Below are 20958 nucleotides of genomic sequence, written 5' to 3'. Positions count from 1 at the left end.
TATAAATTTACATTGACGTATATTTGAAGAAAAACAGTCCTACGAGGCTATGCGTTATATTTTGCCTTATTAACTTTATTTATTTGTAAATATACCCTCATTCTGAACTTGATGCCTGCAATATGTTCCAAATAAGTTGGGACTGGATCAATTTAAGACTAGTAATATTGTGAAATGTTCAAACAACATCTTACAGGTAATACAATCATGTTTGGATATGAGAGGAGCATCCAGAAAAGGTCTAGTCCTTTATTAGCAAGGACGAGTTAAGGTTCGCTACTTTGCCAAAAATACATTACCAAAAAATCCAGTAGTTTAAAAAAAAAAAAAAGTTCTTCAATGAGCAATTACAGGAATAGGTATTTCACCCCCTACAGTACATAATATCCTCGAAAATTTAATAAAATTTGCAAACATTCCGGTGTTTAAAAGCCAAAAACCACAAATGTCTATGACCTTTAACCCCTCAGATGGCACTGCATGAAAAACTGTCAGGTTTCTGTGATGGATATCACTGTATGGGTTTGGGAATACTTAAAAAAAAAAAATGCTGTCAATAAACGGCTCATTGCAGTACCTCATTCCCACTGTGAAATATGGTGGTAGATCTGTGATGCTGTGGGGCTCTTTTTCTTCCAAAGGCCATGGACAATTTATGTGGATACATGGTATCACAGACTCCAATAAGTGCCAGCAGAAATAAAATCAAAACCTGACTGTCTCAGCCAGAAGCTTAAACTGGCCCATAGTTTGGATCTTCCAGCAGAACAATGATACAAAACGTACATTAAAATCAACACAAAAATGGTTCACTAACCACAGAGCAAAGGTTTTGCCATGGCCACCCCAGTCCCCTGACCTAAACCCCATAGAAAAACTGTGGAATGGACTGAAGAAGAGAGTCCTCAATGTAGACCTCAGAATCTGCAGGTTTTGGAGAGATTCTCTATAAAGAAATGATCTCAGATCCTTTAGCATGTGTTCTCCTTTCTCAATGAGCAACAGGAGAAGACATAGAGCTGTTATCTTTGCAAAAGGATGAAGAATGTTTTTTCACAGCCTGTGTGGAGGACACTGTATATTTGGTTTGTTTATAACCTTGTTTGTAAACCATCATGTACAACATCATAATAGTACTTTTGGTATAAGAAGCTATATTATGTGTGTTAGGCTTTTAGCTCTAATTCACATGGCTATACAAGTACACATCACTAATTGTTCACCATACACAAAAAGGCAAAATATGCACAATATATGCTTTTCAATGCAACATTTGTTAATCGTTATCAAATTGTTGGCCTTTGCAATTCTAATATGCAATGTGCAAATGATCTAACCAATCAGAGTGCTTTCTATGGTGTGCTGTGAGCAGCATCCTGACTAATCACAGTGCGGAGTTTTCTGTGTCTTCATGTAAAAAGTATTTTGGTCAAAACAATGCATGCTGATCTTTAACCATGTTATGCTGACATATAGAAACACTATAAGTGAGACAGTTTTATCAGCAGTACTAGTATTCTGTCCACATAAAGTACTCATGCTTAGATACGTTAAGATGGTAAGAATATTAGATTTAAATTAGTCAACACAAGATTGTCAGTCTGTCTCTCTCTCTTCCTCTCTCTGCATCTCTCTATCTCTCCGTCTTTATCGCAAAAGGACAAATATTTCCTGCAGTGGTAGTGCATTGGTATTCTGCTCCTGCTTTAGCCAACAGCCAAACAGTATCAGCACTTCACCAGCCCACACTCTGTCCATCTCCATCCAGTCACATGAGAGGGAGAGGGAGAGAGAGAGGTGAAAATGAGACAGATTAATGGAGAAATGGAGAAATGAACATGTAGGGGGGACGGTACTGGCAGCTATGTCGGCAGCCAGCAGCTATAATGGCATTAGTAACAGAACAAGTCTGAAAGGTAAGGACAAAAACAGTTAGAGAGAGAGAGAGAGAGAGAGAGAGAGAGGATGAGAATGAGTGAGAAAAATATAGAGAAAAAAAATGAAGGAGAGAGGAAAAGCGGCAGACTGGGGAATGGGTGGACGTATCAGTACACTTAACTTCATGGAGCAGAAATGACTGCATGCTAACATTTCGCCTGCTGGAAGCACAAATGCTGCCGCAGTTTCCTCATTATGGAGCACTGTATGTGCTTTGGATTGTTAATTCTGATGACTCCACAACAATCACGATGCTAGACATGAGCACAGATTCAATGAAGGTTATAACCTATTCAGTTTGTCTTTTTGAGTGACGTTTATGAATAAAAATCTATGGCTTTTGAATGATCGAACGCCACAGCATTCATAAAATCCATGAATTGGTGATGCTATTTTGGTTGCAAAATAGAAATTCACTAGTGACTGCTGAATAAATAAATCTCGGTTTCTGCTTATGGGCAAGTTTGACTGGCACACAAAACAACATTGAATTTTATTCAGAAAACTGATGGTTCTGGTTCTGAGCCACATTTGAAACGGTAAAATAATCAAAATTCGTCTTACAACAACTGAATTCTGCATCACTGCACCAATTTAGTGAAGGAACATTCCAGCCAAAATGAGCAATTAAACCATCACTACATCTCTAAAGCAAATTTTTCCCATTTAAATACTGGAAAAATACCCTTCTGATGATGAATACTGGAAAAATACCATTCTGATTTTGAACATTGGAGGAACTTTTGAGAAACCACAGCTGCTCTAAGGTGGACTGGGCTGTTTTTTCTCAATAACTCAAGCAGAAGGAAGGCACATGTATAACATGTATAATACGCATATAATACTGCTAAGAAAAAGAAGAAGATCTTATTGCAGCCGAATAACTGTCTTTAAATCATCATTACAAACGATGGAATTGACTACTCACACAACAGAAATGACTAATCAGATGGTGAGGACAACAAGCTAAGATAAAGTTTATAAAGTTGCTAGTTTGATAAAGTCAGCTGCATCAATTTGGTGTCTTTTCTCTGGCTGATATAGTAATAACTTACCTCTGGTGTCAACGTTGGGCTATCACTAAAATCACTATTAGCTTTATGATATTGTTTGACTACTGAGGTAAGGGAATGCTAGCTTGGTTGTATTTAATAGCAGTGGGAATTGGTTGACACCAAATGGATTCCTAAAGGTTGTATGATGTATTTGCATAAGGCATTCTGGGTACTGTAGTGAGAAACTGATGAATGAAAACATGAAAATGTGGTCCAACTGATGAGGCTGAGAGATACAATGCTGTACTACAGAACACCCAGACAATGACAAATTACATGTCATATGCTAATTTTAGGCCAAAAAGCACCTTTAAATTTCATTGTGCTGTGATATATTTGAAAAGGATCACAATACTGAATTTTAGCACTAAACAGAGAAAGTAAGAAAAGAAAAGAGAGAGAACATTAGGTGATGGATTGATGGCAAAGCGAAAAACGAGCAAAGAGCTGCAAAAATGGGGTACTCCACCACAGACAATAGCAGAGGGAAGATGGATGGCAAGCAAGTTAAAGAACAAGGGAGCAAAGAAGAGAGAGGTGGGAAGGGAGGAAAGGAGTTGGGGAAAGATGAAGTAGTAGTGGTACAGACAACAGAATGAGAGAGAGAGAGAGAGAGAGAGAGAGAAAGATGGATTGAAAGAAAGGCAGACAGGCAGCAATAAAGCCAAGGGTGTGAGGAGAATCTGAAGGGTGAGTACTTGGCAGAAAAGAGAAGAAAGGGAAGTTAGAGAACAAAAAGAAAAAAGTTAAAGAGCAAGAGAGAAAAGCCAGAAATTTGCAGTTAGCAGATGCCACGAAAAATTGATGGAGGAAAAAGGAAAGCAAGCTACAGACTGGGTCAAAGATCCTCAGAGGGAAATTGAATTGCATTCTGGGACGGAAAGGAGAAAACGATTGGCCGGGAATTGGAGGAAATTTGTTTTAGGGAAGAGCAAAATAAAAAGTTCAGCCTGGGTTCATCCGTCTAGAAACGTCGCCTGTGTTTTATGGGCCCTCTGAAAGGCCACACTGTGACACAAAATGCCAAACGCGCCTGGAAAAGAGCCTTCCAAACAAAGTGTACAGGTTAAACGGTTGTGACTACCATTAGACGGATAACCTTACTCTACTAAAGAACCTCTAAAGAACCTCTAATCACACAGAAGCCTCCAAGGCAATAAACCTAATTTAGCCATGCCAAAATCCTTCCCTTTCTGTGCCCACATACACTAATTTAACTAATGTTAATGTATGCTAACTGATCAAGAGAATAGCAAACCCACATTGCAATGTACATCAAAGAGTTTTATCATGGAGCTATGAGTCACAAGCGGCGTATTCTGTCATCTTTAAGTATAAAACAGATGTGGCTGTAAATTTGAAGATGAAGTATTATATAGAGGGAGACACTGATTATATAACAGGCATATATAGCAAAATCTTACAAAGAACATTTAAAACACTTGCAGTGCTTTTAAATTAATCAGGGACTACAAATAAAGATAAGTAAAGATAAATAAAAGATTTATTTAAAGATAAATAAAGGTAAGCAGGTGAAAAGATCACATGTAGGCTCAGTGTCCTGGACAGGGGTTAAATGCAGTCCTGGACTACACAGCATTCTGATTAGAGATTCTCTACTGAAAGGAAAAATAGTCCAGGACTAGGCTTAATCACTGACAGGAAAAACAAGATCCTTTCTTGCTAATTTTTTCTGTGATTCTGTAATGGTGTTGCCTTTTTAAAGTAAACAGAAGCCAGTTTCTCTTACCTTCCTTGCAGTATTTTCCTCTGAACCGTGTGTGGGAGCAATCGCAGTGCACTTCTCCAAACTGGACGACACAGAATCCTCCGTTCAGACACGGGTTTTGTTTGGTACAAAGGTACTCCAGGTCGCTTTGAATGCCTTGGCTGTTGAGCAGGGTAGGGGGCTTCTCACCCACCTTCAGGTTGGAGATAAGGCCCATAAAGGGAGGCTCGTACTTCACCGTGCTGGAAGTCAGAGCGGACAGGCGAACATCCGGCGGGATGCCTCCAACAAAGAGATCGCTAACCACAGCCATTTCCTTGCGTTTGGAGCGAACTTCGGCCACCTTGGTCTCACCGTCCACCATGAGCATGGTCTCGCGGTAGTTGCGGGTAAGGAGGACCATGTGCCAGCGGTCGTCATTGACACGGGTCTCCATTTGAATGGTGGCAGGCTCAGCACAGTGGATGGCAAAGCGTAATTGTAGGTGCCCTCCTGCAATTAGCAGCTCCAGAAAGTCGCAGTTGCCTCCATCGTCAAGGTACAGCACAAGAGCTTTGCTAATGTTAGTCTTCAGGCTGAAGCTAAGCTCTCCAATTGAGCCAGCTTCCCAGCGGCCATAGCGGGCCCACTGACCTGTAGCTCCGCCAAACTCCAGAGACCAGGCCGAGAGGAAGCACCCAGCTAAAACTAAGGACCACAAGGGCCACTGGAAAGTTTTGCTCTGTCTAGTCATCTTATAAGCCCTGACAGAGTCTGAATTAGCTCACAACAGTGTTCTATGGGTTAATTCCTGCTCCACCAGTCTTGCTTTGGGGCTTTCTTAGTGTGTTTACTCAGCTTAATACTGAGCACAATAGAAGTTCGAATAGAATGGTCCTTCTCCAAAAGGGGGACTTTGTAATGGAGTCTAGTGCAGTATACTCCAAATGTCCAAGAGCCTTATTCCAAACCTGGCAGACTCAGCAGATTCTTTTTTAGTTTTGTTCTTCGCTTGATCTCCCCTCAATTTCTCCTCAATCTCACTCTCTGCTTCGTTCTCGGTTCTTTCCAGACACTCTCCTTCGTCTCTCCATCAGTGGGTGCTCTCGAGACTTGCAAGAGAGGGATGAAAAATGGGCGCAATGTGCTAAATCTTTTTCCAACTTTGTTTACAATTAGACTCTTTACTGGTCCAGTGTCTCAGCAGAGTTGAAGCACTCTATACTCCTCAAAGAAGCGAAGGGATGAAAAGGTAAGATAAATGAACGTTTTCTTTCAAACGGTGAGGCGAGTCACAGCTATCTGGCATCCTGTGGACAACAGAAGGAGTTCATGGTTCTTTGTCACCTTGCCCCACTTTTCCCCTATTCCTTTCTGTTTCCCCCTAGAGGAATTATGTCACGAAAGATCTACTCCCCTCCTGATTCTTGCATTCTCCTGGCCTCGAGGCTCCTGCAAGACAAGAACAAATGAAGACTAATATCAGACGTGTATAGCAGCCCAACAAATCCAAGCACAGGATGTAAAACTGGTGCAAAATATCAAGCAGCGCATTTGTCGATATGGAGCTTTGCCTCCAGGAGATGGCCTAAAAAAAAGCTTTCATATATCTAGTCATTGATTTGAGTCATATTTATAGAGCAAGATATCTGACGAGAAATACAGAAAAACAGACATTCAGCAGCCAGGCGAGGTCTTAGATGCCCTTGGGTATGAACAGGCCCAAGAAAGTAAGAATTTAGGAGCAATTTTGTTCCTCAGACCAATACACACCCTTAATTGTTGCAGGTATTGCTGTGAAGAAAAATGCTAGCTCTTGGCCAGCAACTTAACAATTCTTTGATAATTGGCATGTCTCAAAGAAAGTAAGCAGGCCTCAAACTAACATAAGCAGACAGCAACTGAATTAAGATGCTAGAACTATTCACTTTATTATCCTCAGTTCAATGTCAATTTATCACTCTCTGGTTTTATTCACATATCTTAATAGTAATCTATGTTCAAGCATTAACGTCAATAGGCTGAATTGAATCCTGAGGTATATATTAATGCTGCTCAAAGGAGCCTTGTCTCTCACTATGTGAAATCTCATTTTAAACAAGACTGAGGCGTCGCCAACGGAAAGTGTGATCGCTGCTCTTGACCTAGTGGCCTGCGCTAATCCTTCTCATTATTTCTGAAGAGAGATTTAATTTCCTACACGGACAGTTCACAATTAAATCCTCCATCCGTTCCTTAGCCGAATCACTGACTCCATCCATCTCCTCCCTACACTTACCTGCTGATTGGCTTGCTTACCAGCCCACTCACTCACTCATTTACTCATGCATTCATTAATGCAGTCAGTCATTCGCTTACTCACCCCTAATTCATTAATTCAGTCAATTACTCAATTACCCATCCAGTAATCAACTCAGCCAGTCATGTACTCTTGCTCTCACTCAGTCATCTACTTACTTACTTACAATAAGGTAGTCACTTATTCACTCACTTATTAAGCATATCATCTACTCACTCACTCATTCTCAATATATATATTTCCACTTATAATATATATATATATATATATATATATATATATATATATATATATATATATACACACACACACTTTACATACCCAAGTCCTCCACAACCCACAGCACAGACGTTTCAGTCTGGACCTGACTCAAGCCTAACAAAACTTTACCCAAACACCAACCTGACCCGACTCACGTCAGGTTTTGAGTGTGAAACTGACCCGATCAAAACTAAAGTGAACTGGCCTAACATCACCCTAAGTGCTGAATAACACCTGATATTTCTAATGATAGCACTGATTTGTTAAGCTTCTAGTGACAATTATAGCCACCATTAGACAATGGATAAAAAAAGAAAATATCTGATATCAGATGTTTATTCATCAAGAAATACTTTATATCAACATGTTTTTTTAATCTGTATAAACTTTCCATAACGCACTGTTCTCACACTGTGCAACACTGAGATAGTGAGATGCCTTCACCTGTTTATTCCTAATTTCTTTACACAGAACACATATTGAACACACTAAACACTTTTCAATAAAAATAAATAAACAATGTCCTCTTGGCTGCACTAAACTGTCTTCTTTTTAACTGATTTGCTGTTGTATTTTCTGTGAGGCTTGTGGACCTTGGTGCTGAATCCATGAGTGACTCCAGCAGGCCAGACTGAAAGCTGTTTCCAGGTACTGAAAGTAGGGAGAAAAAATAAAGGAGTAAAAACTAAAGCAGAGGGAAATACAGAGTGAAATCCATTAAAAGTGGGAGGAGGGCTGTGAGAACCCGAATGTGAAAATCGAAACTGACTGAGCCTGACACATAATTGGGAAATTAGCCCAACTGATTTCAACAGGGACAGTTGGGTCCTGTCAGGTTTAGATAAACATGTAAAGCTCTAAGACAGACAGGAGCAACATTTGATGTTTTGTTACTTTTTACACCCTTTGAAAACAGCACCTGTCCTTTACACTGTGTTAATATTTCATGATTAATAAACCAAAAAAAATCTCATTACATTAACGTACATTAAAGTCTTTTTAGTCCGTCTCCTATAATATTATTATTTAGTGGAGAAATAAGTTGTATGTAAAAGTTTGAAAAGCCCAGGTTAAATTTAATCATTTGCTGATTTTCCAAATGAAAATAAATAAATATGGCATTTTAGTGCACTATTTCTATTTATTTTCTAAGTTTAACATTGGAAAAAAATTAAACAACATAACATGTGCCATTACTGTTGCATAGGCCATGTTTTATGTTTTTTTTTATTACCAATATATTAAATTCAGCAAATAAACAGTAACTGTGCATTAAAATGTGTTCTCTGTAAATAATGTGTTCACTTATTATATATGACTGTATAATAGGACAGTGTACCAATATCAAATTTACTTTGTGTTTGTGTTTCGTATTTGCTTGCGAAGCTGTGAATGATTTTCATCTTATATTCACAAACATGATGTCTCAAGGTGTGAACATCAGGGTGTATTGTACAGAAAATTCAAAATGAGGTTTACGTTCAACATTAACAGATGACTTGTGTCAATCAAATTGGCAGGTGTTTCGCTCCACTGCACAAAACAAAATAAGGGGTTGAAAAGGAAAATGGCAATAATCAACCTGCTCATTCATACGGGCACTATTTCGCATAGTAAAATATTTGCATGAGGCTTTTTTATCTCAGAGTTAAACAGCAGTATCCATCGGGAGCAGAGCGTTTCCCTGATGGGTCGCTGATTCTCAGAGTTTGTTGATTATGTGTCTTCAAGCGTATGAATCTGTAATGTGTGCTTTGGGAGACAGTAAAGTTCAATGTTCAGTGTACGGGTGCCCGGAGGGGTCATAGCTGTAACAGAAACGGAGAGCAGACTTGGAGAATATTTCATGTCGAGTGCTGAATCTTATTTCAAATTGTGTTTTTTTATTAGTGCAAATCCCAAAGGCATGGAAATCGAGTCACTGCATTTCAGAACACGCGGCACATGCATGTATTCATGCTTGTATCATTAGGGAGAGAAAAACTGAGTGTGTGAGAAACTGAGTGTGTGTGTGTGTGTGTGTGTGTGTGTGTGTGTGTGTGTGTGTGGATATACTGTAAATGCTGAAGGGAAATGGAGCAAACAGTGTCAGGCTTGGTGTGTGTGCACTGAAAGCCATGGTGAGAAGAGCCATAATGATATTTTCAATCTCAAGGACACCAGGCTGCATAACAAGCCATATGTGTCAAACAACACTGCCAGAGGGGAGTGTGTGAGAGTGTGTGTGTCAGTGTATTGGTGTGTGTGAAAGGGATAAAGGGAGAGAAATACAGTGTGGGAATCTGTGTAAATGTGGCTGTGACACAGAGCATAAATATCTGGTGTAATGTTTGTGTGGTTTGTATGTAAGTTTAAAAATAAATGTGCCAAAAGAATATTGTCACTGTATAAAGAAAACCTTGTAACTCCAAAATGGTAACTTTACAGTAGATGGTAAAAATATTCCTTACTTTAGAATAGAGCAGAAATATGAATCATTTTTATGTTGAAATCACAATTATATCGAAGCTGCAATTTTAATTATAGCCTACATTATTAACAATGTTGTCTTGACAAGGGGAATTTTAACCTAATAGCATGGAGCTTGTGAACCACCTAGAGTTCACTAATAGGTGTTCAGAGAAACTATGTCCAGCATTCAAGGCTCAGGCAAGAAATAGTGTGTAAGCTCTCCCTGGCCAAAAGAAAAAAAAAAAGAATAAATTTTATTTTTATTTAAGTATTTTAATTTATTCAAGTAACTGTGACTGCCCTTGTTTTTAAAACCTCATATCTTCAACAGTAACCTTATTGGAGAAGAAAAAAACATTCCTAATTTAAATGAACATTAAAGCTGCATTATGTAAGATTTGGGGATTTGGAGACCTCTGGTGGAAATGTGTAATTACACAATGTACAGATAAACATTTTGTTATGTCGGTTCTACTTCAGACCCCAAGCCCAGATAAATCTGATTGCGTTTAAAGAGTTTTCAACTGGAACTCAGTCAAAACTTAGTGAAAGACGTGTCTTCTGAGGATGTGAGTGAATTATTTGCTATCATCATCAGCATAATGTTGATGTTTGCATTTGAGTCCTAAACATTGAGTCGCACCTTTGTCTAGATCATTTCAGGCAGAATTCGCAGGGACAAAATATTTTTGCATGTTTTTTTTCTCCTGACTCATTAATGCTGCTACATTCAATTGTAACAAAAAAGTACATAGAGCAGCTTTAAAGTTTTAGATTTTTTGTTTTTATTATTTGTTTTAAATTTTGGATCATTTCTGTTGGTCTTTTCTTCTGGAAATGTTCAGTGTAAAGGGGGGCAGGGGTAAATAATTAAATTTACTCATTAAGGGGTAAATAATTAAATTTATTCATTAATTTATTACAATTAATTAAAAAAATATTTAAAAAAATGTCTGAACAAATGCATGGTGCTGTTGCTATCAGTAGCATTTTTCATTGGGAGTTTGCCAAAAGAGATGGCCACTGCTTCAACAAGCAGCTTTTGACTTTAGGGGGCACAACATCGATTTGGACATTCTTCACAGTCAGACTTACTATTTCCCCCTAAGACTCTCTCTCTCACTCTCTCTCTCTCTCTCTATCTCTTTGTCTCTCTCTCTCCCTCTCCCTCCACTTACTAGGCTGTGGTCCAGTCATGGTTCATCACAGCAGAAATCACTACACATACCACTGACCTGACCCCTCTGCTTGATTTCTGTCAACAGTGTCCATGGCAGCTTCTTTCCAAAGCAACAATTTCACTGGTGCCTTAGACCCCATTACCTTCTAATAAAAAAAAAAGCCAAAAATCCAAAGTGATAGCTATAAAGACAGAACAAGAAAAATACAACCCCAAAGCCACAAAGTTGGGACGCTGTGTAAAATTTAAATAAATGTAAATAAAAACAAAATGCAATGATCGGCAAATCTCATAGACCCATATTTTATTCTGGGCAGCATTGATAGTGTCTTTCCAGATGTGTCCCTTTCAACATCTGTTATGTGCTCTATGTTCTATTGTGAATAGAATATGGGTCTATGAAACTTTCACATCATTGTATTCTGTATACATTTATTTACATTTTAACTAACTTTTTTGGAATTGGAGTTGTAGAATAATGAGTTAAACAGATAATCCTGCTGTTTTAGTGAACATATGCTCATCATTAATATTAGGGTGGGCGATATGGCAAAAAATAATATCATGAAGTTTCAGATGTGATGTATGAAAAGACCTTTTCACATCATATGATCAGAGATGTTCACAAGTTGATTAAAGTCAATTCCAATTCAAGTCTCAAGTCTCTGGGGTCAGAGTCTGGCTCACGTCTCGAGTTTCTCAAGTGTGAGTCTTAAGTGTTTATTATAGAATTTCAGTTTAGTCCAATTTTTAGCTTCAGGCAGTGGATTAAAATGTAAACACCAACTAAAAAGTTCAAAATGGCTTCAAATAATGACACTTTCATTATAGAGAACCTTCAGCCTGCAGAACAGAACTGAAAAACTCTGAAGTGTTTAAAGGAGTCAAAATCACTTGAAATGGTTAACTATTTGCAAGTTTATACAGCATGTAGCTGTAGCTAGAAAAACAAGTAACGTAGCTGAAACATGATCTGTAACTTACTGAAACTTCAATTAAATTAGCTCACAAATTCAGCAATAACGGAGCTAGCGTGCTAACTAGCATACTTGCTATCCCAACTGTGTGCTGGTCCACAATTTCAGGTTGTTTTGCCTCTTTCCCTGAAACACCCCATTCACTGATTCACACACTTTGCTCTATCTGTCACACTGAAGCTTTTTCTATAATGAAAGGCTCGTTATTTAAAGCCATATTAAATCTGACGCTGCTGTGAGCTGCAAGAGAACAGCCTTAAGGAAATGACTGTGCATTTTCATAGCAAAACTGACAGGCAAAGTCACACATGTAATTAAAGCAGGCGGTCCCAATTAAACTGTTTCTGTTCATGTTTTTTCTTCCTTAGTGTGAAACTTTGAGACTTAAGTCTTGAGTCCAAGTCAAGTTTTAAATCATTTAAAGGCGAGTTTACATCAAGCCACGTGTCAGTCAACATGTGACTTGATTCCACATCTTTGATCACAATATTCAGTTTTTCTAAGGTTTGATACAATGAGATATATTGGGGAAAAAAGTAGTGCAATATTTTTTAAAAATACTACCAAATCAATGAATTCATTTATTCTTGTTCAACATTTCACATACTACACAGCACAAAAAGCAGCTAGACATCTTTAAAATATATTTTCACATTCCCCACCCCCAAATAATATTCTCATTTTTATTAAATTACACTTTTATTATAATCAATCCAATCAGATAGGAACCCAAAACATAAATCAATTTGCCATGAAAAATTGCCACGCTCCTTTATGTATAATGTCCTTGATAGCCTTAATGCTAAAGCTTTGAGTTGTTAATTTAGCATAGACATAGTTATGGTAGGATAACCCACTTCTTTCCAAAGTATGAACTCCACTTCTGACAAATGCAGTGAGAAAAAGCCAAAGGGGAAAAAAATTAAAGAGAGGGAAGGAAAGTTTGCAGTCCTGTTTGGTCTAGCTCTGCAGATATGTTGAGGAAGAAAGCAGCTCCTAAAGGATGAACTGCTGCAGGCAATTTTCCGATAAATAAAAATGTATCTTTTGTTTACTCAATTTTACTCCATCTTTAACTGCACAGCTACAAAACGAGCAGGTATTGTTTGGGTGTTGGTGTTTCTAAAGATACCATCTTCACATTTTAGTGTACGCACTGCCCGAGAGGCGCACATACAGACTCGTAGGCCCAGCAGAAAAGGAGCTATAAATCTTGATGGTGTTGAGGCCAGACAGCGTCTCATCTGTCCAAGGCAGGCTGCTGCTGCTGTGAGATAATTAACCAGGAGAAGCCCAAAGACACACTCGATATCGCTCTGCTTTAAAACACTGTGTGTGTGTGTGAGAGAGAGAGAGAGAGAGAGAGTGTGTGTGTGTGTGTGTGTGTGTGTGTGTGACAGAAGGATCTTGATGAGCTCTTTTAAATGAATCGATCCTCTCAGGAGAAACTGGTTGTGCGCTTTGTTGCCTTCTGATTAATTTTCAGCAACTACACACATCCTGTTGTTCTGCTCTCAAGCTCGCACACACTCACCCCTCTCTCCACTCCTTCCCTTCATTCGTCTTTTCAACCAAATGCGCCCTCGCTACGTCTGTTTCCTTCTCTTTTCTTTCTCTCCCTCTTCCAGTCCTCCTTCTCTCTCTCCCTCAGTGTTTTTCTCTCTGTATCTGTCTCTCCTCTGATTCTCTCTCACGTATTCTTTCTTGTTTTCTCTTATTCTCTCTGCATATATCTATATCTCTCCTCTTTCCTCTACCCTCCCCTTTCTTTCCCTCTATCCTCCTGCTCCTCCTTTCTTTCCTTTTTCATGTTCCACTGCTTTGTTTCTCTCTTTCTATTTCTTTGTGTATCTCTCTTTCCACCCAATCTTTCTCCTTTCTATCTCTCCCCTCTCTTTATTCCTCTCTCTCTCTCTTTCTCGATCTCTCTCTCTCTCTCTCTCTCACACACACACACACACACACACACACACACACACACACACACACACACCCAGCATCCATCCATCCAACCTGCCAAGGACACACAGGCAGACAGGAAGGAGCTGAGAGAGGAACTCCTGTAGTGAGGATCTAATCAGGAGCCCCCAATCAGACACATTAAAATACAGAGAGAGAGAGAGAGAGAGAGAGAGAGAGAGAGAGAGAGAGGGAGGGGGAGAGAGAGTTTAGTGCACTAAAGAGTGAAGAGAGAGAAGGAAGCAAGGACGGATGAAAGGGCAGAGGTAGTGGACGGTGAAGAGAAGACAGAGAACTAAATTTCTTTTTACATTCTTCTTATTTCTCTTTTACCTGCTCTGATTCTCTTTCAGGGCCAGAGGTGAGTTCGTGTGCGGGTGTGCAAAATGTGCTTTTATGAAGCCGCAATAGGAGCCCACAATGAGCCTGAAATGAATGTTCCATATACCAGGACTGTAGCTAATCCTGAAAATTACACATAAAACTGCCTACTAATTGTGCTACACCTGCATGGTGCAGTGTTTAAAAAGCACAGTGAAACAGTGGAACCATCAACAAGATGAACTCTTCAAAAAAGACTTCTTCAACGGTTTCTTTAGTAAAGACAACACTCAAAGAACCTCTTGCAAAAGGATTCTCTGCATCGTGAAATTGTTCTTCAGACTGATGCAGAATATGTTGCATATAGTTCTATATAGTACAGAAAAGTGTTCCTCTATTGTTACAAGCTTGGTATCACATAATCATGCAAATGGTTCTTTGCGTGTTCATAGTTCTACATCGAATCACTGTCTCTGCTAAACCCTTGAAGAACCATCTGTTTAAGAGTGTAGGGACTGAAGAGAAGCCTGAGAAACCATTGTTTAAAGGCCCGTACAGAAAATGTAGTGTGTACACACTGTTAAAGTTTCAAAACATACTGTTTACTCCCCTGCCCATACACTCCAAATATGGAAACTAAACTGCAAAAACAGCTTTTTGTTGTGATGTAAAAAAAAAAAAAACTGCATTTACATAAATCTGCTCATTTAGTCTATAAAATTCTAGTTCTGCCCATTTATGCAAAAGGTACAAGGTTTTAATGTGTGTTTCAGCCTAGACTGCTTTCTGAATGAAGCCCAATAGAGGGCAGCCAATCAAAACAAAGATCATTCAAAGAGATATGTAGTTCAAACTTCATTCAAAAAATGCTGTCCCACGTTTTTGAGTCACTACCGAAACACAGAGAGTTTTAATCCATAGACAGAGTCTTATTTTAGTCACACCCCTGCATTACAGAGCAGGAAGTAAGACTGCATCTCTGTCCTTCATGGCCACACTACCGAAACAATCACTACTGAAACATTTGGTAAGTTTTGGGTAGAATTACCAAGCAGGCCGGCCTAGAAGATGCATTTTCGCTCACTAACTGACTGACGAATGTTGTTGGAATGCGCATGCACGAGGAGTGTAGCTAGTCAGTACGTGGTGGTAATGCACCCTAAGTTGGCCTGCCAACCACCAACTGTCCAACAGAAGAAGAAAAAGACAGTGAAGAAGGAAAAAAAGGAACATAACTAGCATTAGCTTGCAAGCAGTGGGTAGCTGCAGAGTGGAGAGGCAGTGAAAGTTAAGCTAAACGCCACAGCTTTAGCTTACCTAATGCTGTGTGGCATGAGAAGCCAGCGACCAAGCCGAGGAGCATTAATGTGGGTGTGTGTCTTTGCTTGAAATATTATGTTGTGGGTTGCCACGAGTCGAAAAAATTTAGCGCAAGCTGGGAGAGCTCTTTTTCGGCCGATTGAGCATGTTAAATTGGTACTATCTGCGAATGAGGTTGCGATTGTAAAAACGCACATGCTACAGGATTTAAAACAGTAAGACTGACCCTACAAGCATGGGGTGTGGGGTCTGAGGGGTGTCACATACTGACCAACTGTGCCCCCCTCACTTTTAAAATGGCTGCTACACTCCTGGTGTTATTTACCAAAAGTTGGATGAGAGGGCATGTGACCTGGCAGTCTGGCAAAACTAGGCTTGCCTTGTCTTGTTTAGTGACAAAATGAAATGATCAGTCATTTCTTTTCATAAAATAAGCGTTATTAAGGTTTGGGGTCACTCAAAATAAAAGGATTTTAGTCTGAAGTCCAAGTCAGTTAAAAGCCTGAAATGTGTTTTGAACTCTAACTTTGAATCAATTCGGTCGAACGACCCATATAGGGACGACGAATAAAGAAGGGTTGGAAAATTGCATGGTACAAATTGGTTTTGAGGTGTTTTGGTGCGGGGCGGCACGGTGGCGCAGTGGGTAGCGCTGTCGCCTCACAGCAAGAATGGCCTGGGTTCGATTCCCGGCCAGGTGAGCAGGGTCATTTCTGTGTGGAGTTTGCATGTTCTCCCCGTGTCTGCATGGGTTTCCTCCGGGTACTCTGGTTTCCTCCCACAGTCCAAAGACATGCAGTCAGGCTGATTGGATGTGCTAAAATTGCCCCTAGGTGTGTGTGACTGTGTATGTCTGTCTGTCTGCCCTGTGATGGACTGGCGACCTGTCCAGGGTGTATCCTGCCTTCCACCCAATGACAGCTGGGATAGGCTCCAGCACCCCACCGCGACCCAGAAGGTGAAGCGGTGTAGAGTGTGTGTGTGTGTGTGTGTGTGGTGCATAAACCACACAAATGTCATAAATGGACCAAAGGGATAAAAACCAAAATACAGGACGAATATAGGACATGGGCCCTTAAAAAGAATCTGCTGTAATTCCAGTATCTCCAACCATTGTTTGCATATGCATATGAATGAGGGAAAGAAACGCATTTTGCACTTTTCTATATATACGGCACATAAACTGTGAGTTTAGTCTTAACGCATGTCTTAGTTTAATGCATGCATGCTTCTTTAGGCAGATGCTGTCAGTCTCTCCAGTATCCTTTAACTGACTGTTGTTACTGGTATTTTTTCTTTTATTTGCTAAATGATACAGAATGAAACACCAGCAAAATTACTTACTGCCTTAAAGCTAAATATTTATTCAAAAAGACTGTAATTTTTTTTAATTTTAGAATGCTATAGAATAAAACTGAGAGCAAGCAGTCAAACCCCCAGATAGGGACAAATACAATTTCTGATAAAAGAAAGCCACTGCAACGTCTTTTGTGACCAAGTTCACCGTCAAAACGATTCTAGCAGAATGACAACCTAGGCATTGTGTAATGCGAAATCCTTCCTTCTGTACCAAATTTTCCAAATACGTCTGTCCTCATTCTATTTCAGCGCTTTTTCAGGTCATGTACCAACACAGATTTTTTGCTGCTTATATTTCTCCATAAGTTATCCTGAGTCGATTCAGCATAGAACATCGAGCTGTTATGCAAACTGTCACACTGTTTCACCATCAACGTCCTCCTCCAGCATTCATCACAGATTGAGATGTCATTTTTGTCTCAGAAAGAAAAGCAACATCATACTGCTTTTAGAAACTCTTTATGTATTACAGGTTTCATATTCCAGCATCACAATGTATAGATTGTTAATCACTACAATATCACAGAGGGCTGTAATACGCAAATGAGCCATGTTATTAATCACAAAATTGCTTATGCACTGTGAGACTTTCCATGTGACAAACCAAATGTATACATTTGATCACAGTAATGTTAGCCTGTCTTTAACTGTGTCATATCAACGGTTCATAATTGTCTTTTGTGACATTAAGGCACGTCATAATGACAAACACTGCAACAGTGTACTTTATATGTGCTTCTAGAGGTGTGTTGCTCACAACACAGCAAAAAAAATAGACTAGAAGCTCAAAACTGCACATCATGTGTGTGACTGTTACAAAAGTGACAACACAGGAATGAGCTAGAAGCAGCATGGTTTCCCTTAGCTGTGTTCATATGAGGAAAACAGGAGGCAAACAAACAGTATTATGTGCAGTTACGGTGATGATGTGTTCACCACTCTGGTTGACATTCTACCACTATGATAGTGTACATATTTTGTCCATACTGTGCAGTCCTGTTTAAAAGAGCAACAGCAGAAATGCAGTAGTGATATGTCGTTCGCAAATGAGTCGGCTCTTTGAACTGGCTCTTTTAGGTAAATGTTGGGAGCTGATTCACAATGAAGAAGATCTTTGCAAATTAAGACAAGAGCAAAGGAGAGATGCTGAAAGGATAGATTTAATATGAACTGGCAGAGAAAATCATAGGACCTTTTACTGGACCTCTATGAAACACACCAGCCCTGACCCCTTGTTACCCCCAAATCTGCTGCTTATTTGGCTTTTTGGTTATTTATGTTATGTAATTCTTACTTTTATGTGTTGATGACCGGTGGAAGGATTAGCTTGCAGTTTTCCCATCTGCCTATTTTGTAATTGCTGCCTCTCAATATTCATCCAGTGAAACAATGTCTTTGCAAAATCTCACATTCAGGTTTTTCTTTAAATAACAAACATCATGCGAGTTTTGTCAGTTGATGAAAACGTAGTCTAAGGTTATAACATTTTAAGATAATATCGCTATCTTGTTTGGGAACCCAAAGAGTTCTTATTGGTGAGCAAAGAGCCAGAATGCCATCACTAAAATGCAGCTGCACCCACTGACATCTTCTTTTGTGCCATAGCTTTTCAATAAGCCAAACCCATTTGCTGATCTTCAAGGATCAAACCCATTTGCTGATCTTCAGTGAGCAGGCTTATCAACATCTTCAGTCTAAGAGTACTGAAACAGGGTCAATTTGCTTGTGTTATCTGTAGAATTACATTGCTTATTGATTTAGGAAATAATTAGCAACTTACTGCATGGACTGTAGGTAGCTTATCCAATATCAGACCAGATTACTTAATAAGGGTCTGTAAATATCACAAGGGTCCACAACCTGAAACTAGATCTCCACAGTATAAACACATTTAGATGAAGGGGTGGGTAATGTGCTGTTATCACTATTGTGATAAATTACGACTTTTCTCACAGGAATCATCAGTATTGTATGCATAAAACAAATCTGATTTAGACCAATTATAGCAAGGCTGTAAACAAGAATCAGTAACTGCATAAACTGCACACAAACAAGGAGCCTTTTGAATGTGAGCCCATTATTATAATAAATGTCCTAAATAGCCTAAATATCAAAACACATTGTGTATCGTGAACATTTCTTAAGGTATTGTGATCTTGTGTTTTCGCCATTCTTCCCACTCTTACTTAGGACCTGACAAATGCAGCAAAGTGGAAGCCTGCCGCAAGTCTTGTTTCTATCATGGCTCTCAGCCTGCAGCTAGCAGCTAGCGATGCAGAGATCTTTCATTGTTTCTTTGTCTCTCCATCCATTGCGCTTCAACTCTCTTTCCCTTTCTGGCCATTGTGCTCGGACCCTTCGGCATGACTCATCTCGTTCAGAAGTGCCGGTACTAAGCAGGGGGTTGGGGAAAAACGGCAAAGGAAGGGCTGATAGCAGGAATTTGAGAAGGAGGAGTAACATTATTCCCACTGTGTGGGAGACGGCCTGAAACGGGCTTTCGCATCTAACAGCGTAGTATGCAATCTTCCGAAGCCAAAACAATTTGCGGCAGTAGATTGGTGTTATAAGTGCACGCTGAGGATCAAACAATGCGCTCTGTCTGTGTTCTGAATAGTCAATTTCCCACAATATACATTTGTCTTGTGTCTAGTATGACTGCTGATGTAGGGACAGCCAGGCTATGGCCTCGTTAGAGTAAACATAATGAAAAGACAGGTTAAAAATGAACCAGGGTCAGCACTGCTATTGATTCAGTGCATCCCTAGTTAGCTTATCTTGGAAGGGCTGCAGCAAAACACATATATACATACAATACGTATGTACTGATGAGTCTCTGAATTGAAAATACTTGCAGCTTCAAACAACACATTCTACTAACTAACTGGTAATGGAGTTATGGAATAACTGTTTTTTTTTGTTAGAAGGCTGAAACTAGTGCTGAGCAACATTTATCGTTATCGTGATAAACTATACTCAAAAAAGCATATGCGGAATATCCTTAGTACTTTAAAGCCTCTATCTACTCATTTTCATAATTGTCTTCTAACTGTTATCTATAGTTTATGTGATGTTTTTAATATGAACTGGCAGAGAAAGAATGGTATGGGTCTTTTCTGTTACTTTTTTCTGCTTTTTTCTTGTGTTCGATTTGAGTCGGGTAGAACTAAATTTAGGTGTTATCAGTGATGGGCAATGTGTGATAAATGAGGTCATAACATGCATCTCTAAGCATATCGTGGATATTGTTAGTACATTAAGAACACTGGCCAACCGCAATTACAAAAAGTGAATAATTAGTCTTGTTTAACTGGATTTCATGCAATGCAGGATGTAAAATGTTGAATAAAAGTCTTCGTATACTCATATTTATAGATTTTGACAGTATTTTTTAAATGTGGCACTGTTTGGAGCTTTTTGGGTATCTGTTCTATCTTATTAAACATATCTTTTCCACTCATCAAAAAGCTAATATCATGATATGTATTGTGCATCATGAAAACATTTTCAAGTATTGAGATATTGTATTTTTGCCATATCACTAACCCCTAATTATCAATATGTATATGTCAGCTACTTGTGTTCCACTCCCTCACATACAGTGAGTGTAAAGTGAGCAGTATTAGTGTACTGCTTTCCTGCTGCGTTGTGTCCCAGAAGAAATTCAGAGTAAGCAGGTTATTTTAGCTTTTCTAAATGTGTTAATGGTGCTTGTTACACTGCTGTTTGTAGCATGTTCTGTTAGCCACCTGTTGCATGATCCTTATATAAGCAATTAACTTAATTTACAAGAGCGTGATAGCTAGCAGTCCCGCTTCATTGTGGGAATTACAACTTATGTTAATTTAGTATTGTTAGCCACCCCCTCAATTTTAAGCATTTTTGTACTATTAAAATTTTTAAAATTTTTATATATTTCTTGAATATAACTTTCCATCTTTACATCCCACCTCCTGTGACAAAGTTTTCACAGTCCCCACCACCACACCCTGTCTTCCCATGTCCCTCAATCCCATCAGTCAGTCCTACCACTATCCAAAAAAGGGGGCATATAGTCTTCAAGCTCCAAGCATAAGCCGCCCAGAACTCTAGCCCAAGTTCCCAGAGTTCCCTTCCCTCAATCACAGAGT

At 39.2% G+C, this 20958-nt stretch overlaps 1 protein-coding gene across 1 annotated transcript in view; it reads right to left on the bottom strand.

Moving 5' to 3' along the window:
• nrxn2b (neurexin 2b) overlaps positions 1–20958 on the bottom strand; it is an 843638-nt gene that overhangs the window by 726659 nt on the left and 96021 nt on the right. The window contains exon 2 of the mRNA XM_036583184.1: positions 4744–6153. Coding sequence (XP_036439077.1) covers positions 4744–5455 — 712 coding nt within the window. The 5' untranslated portion in view covers positions 5456–6153. The remainder of the gene's footprint in view (positions 1–4743; positions 6154–20958) is intronic.

The sequence above is a fragment of the Colossoma macropomum genome, unplaced genomic scaffold, assembly GCF_904425465.1.
Source record: "Colossoma macropomum unplaced genomic scaffold, Colossoma_macropomum, whole genome shotgun sequence".
In the NCBI taxonomy this organism is placed as follows: Eukaryota; Metazoa; Chordata; class Actinopteri; order Characiformes; family Serrasalmidae; genus Colossoma; species Colossoma macropomum.
Note: the sequence above shows the minus strand (reverse complement) of the source record. Positions and strands in the feature narration are given on the sequence as shown.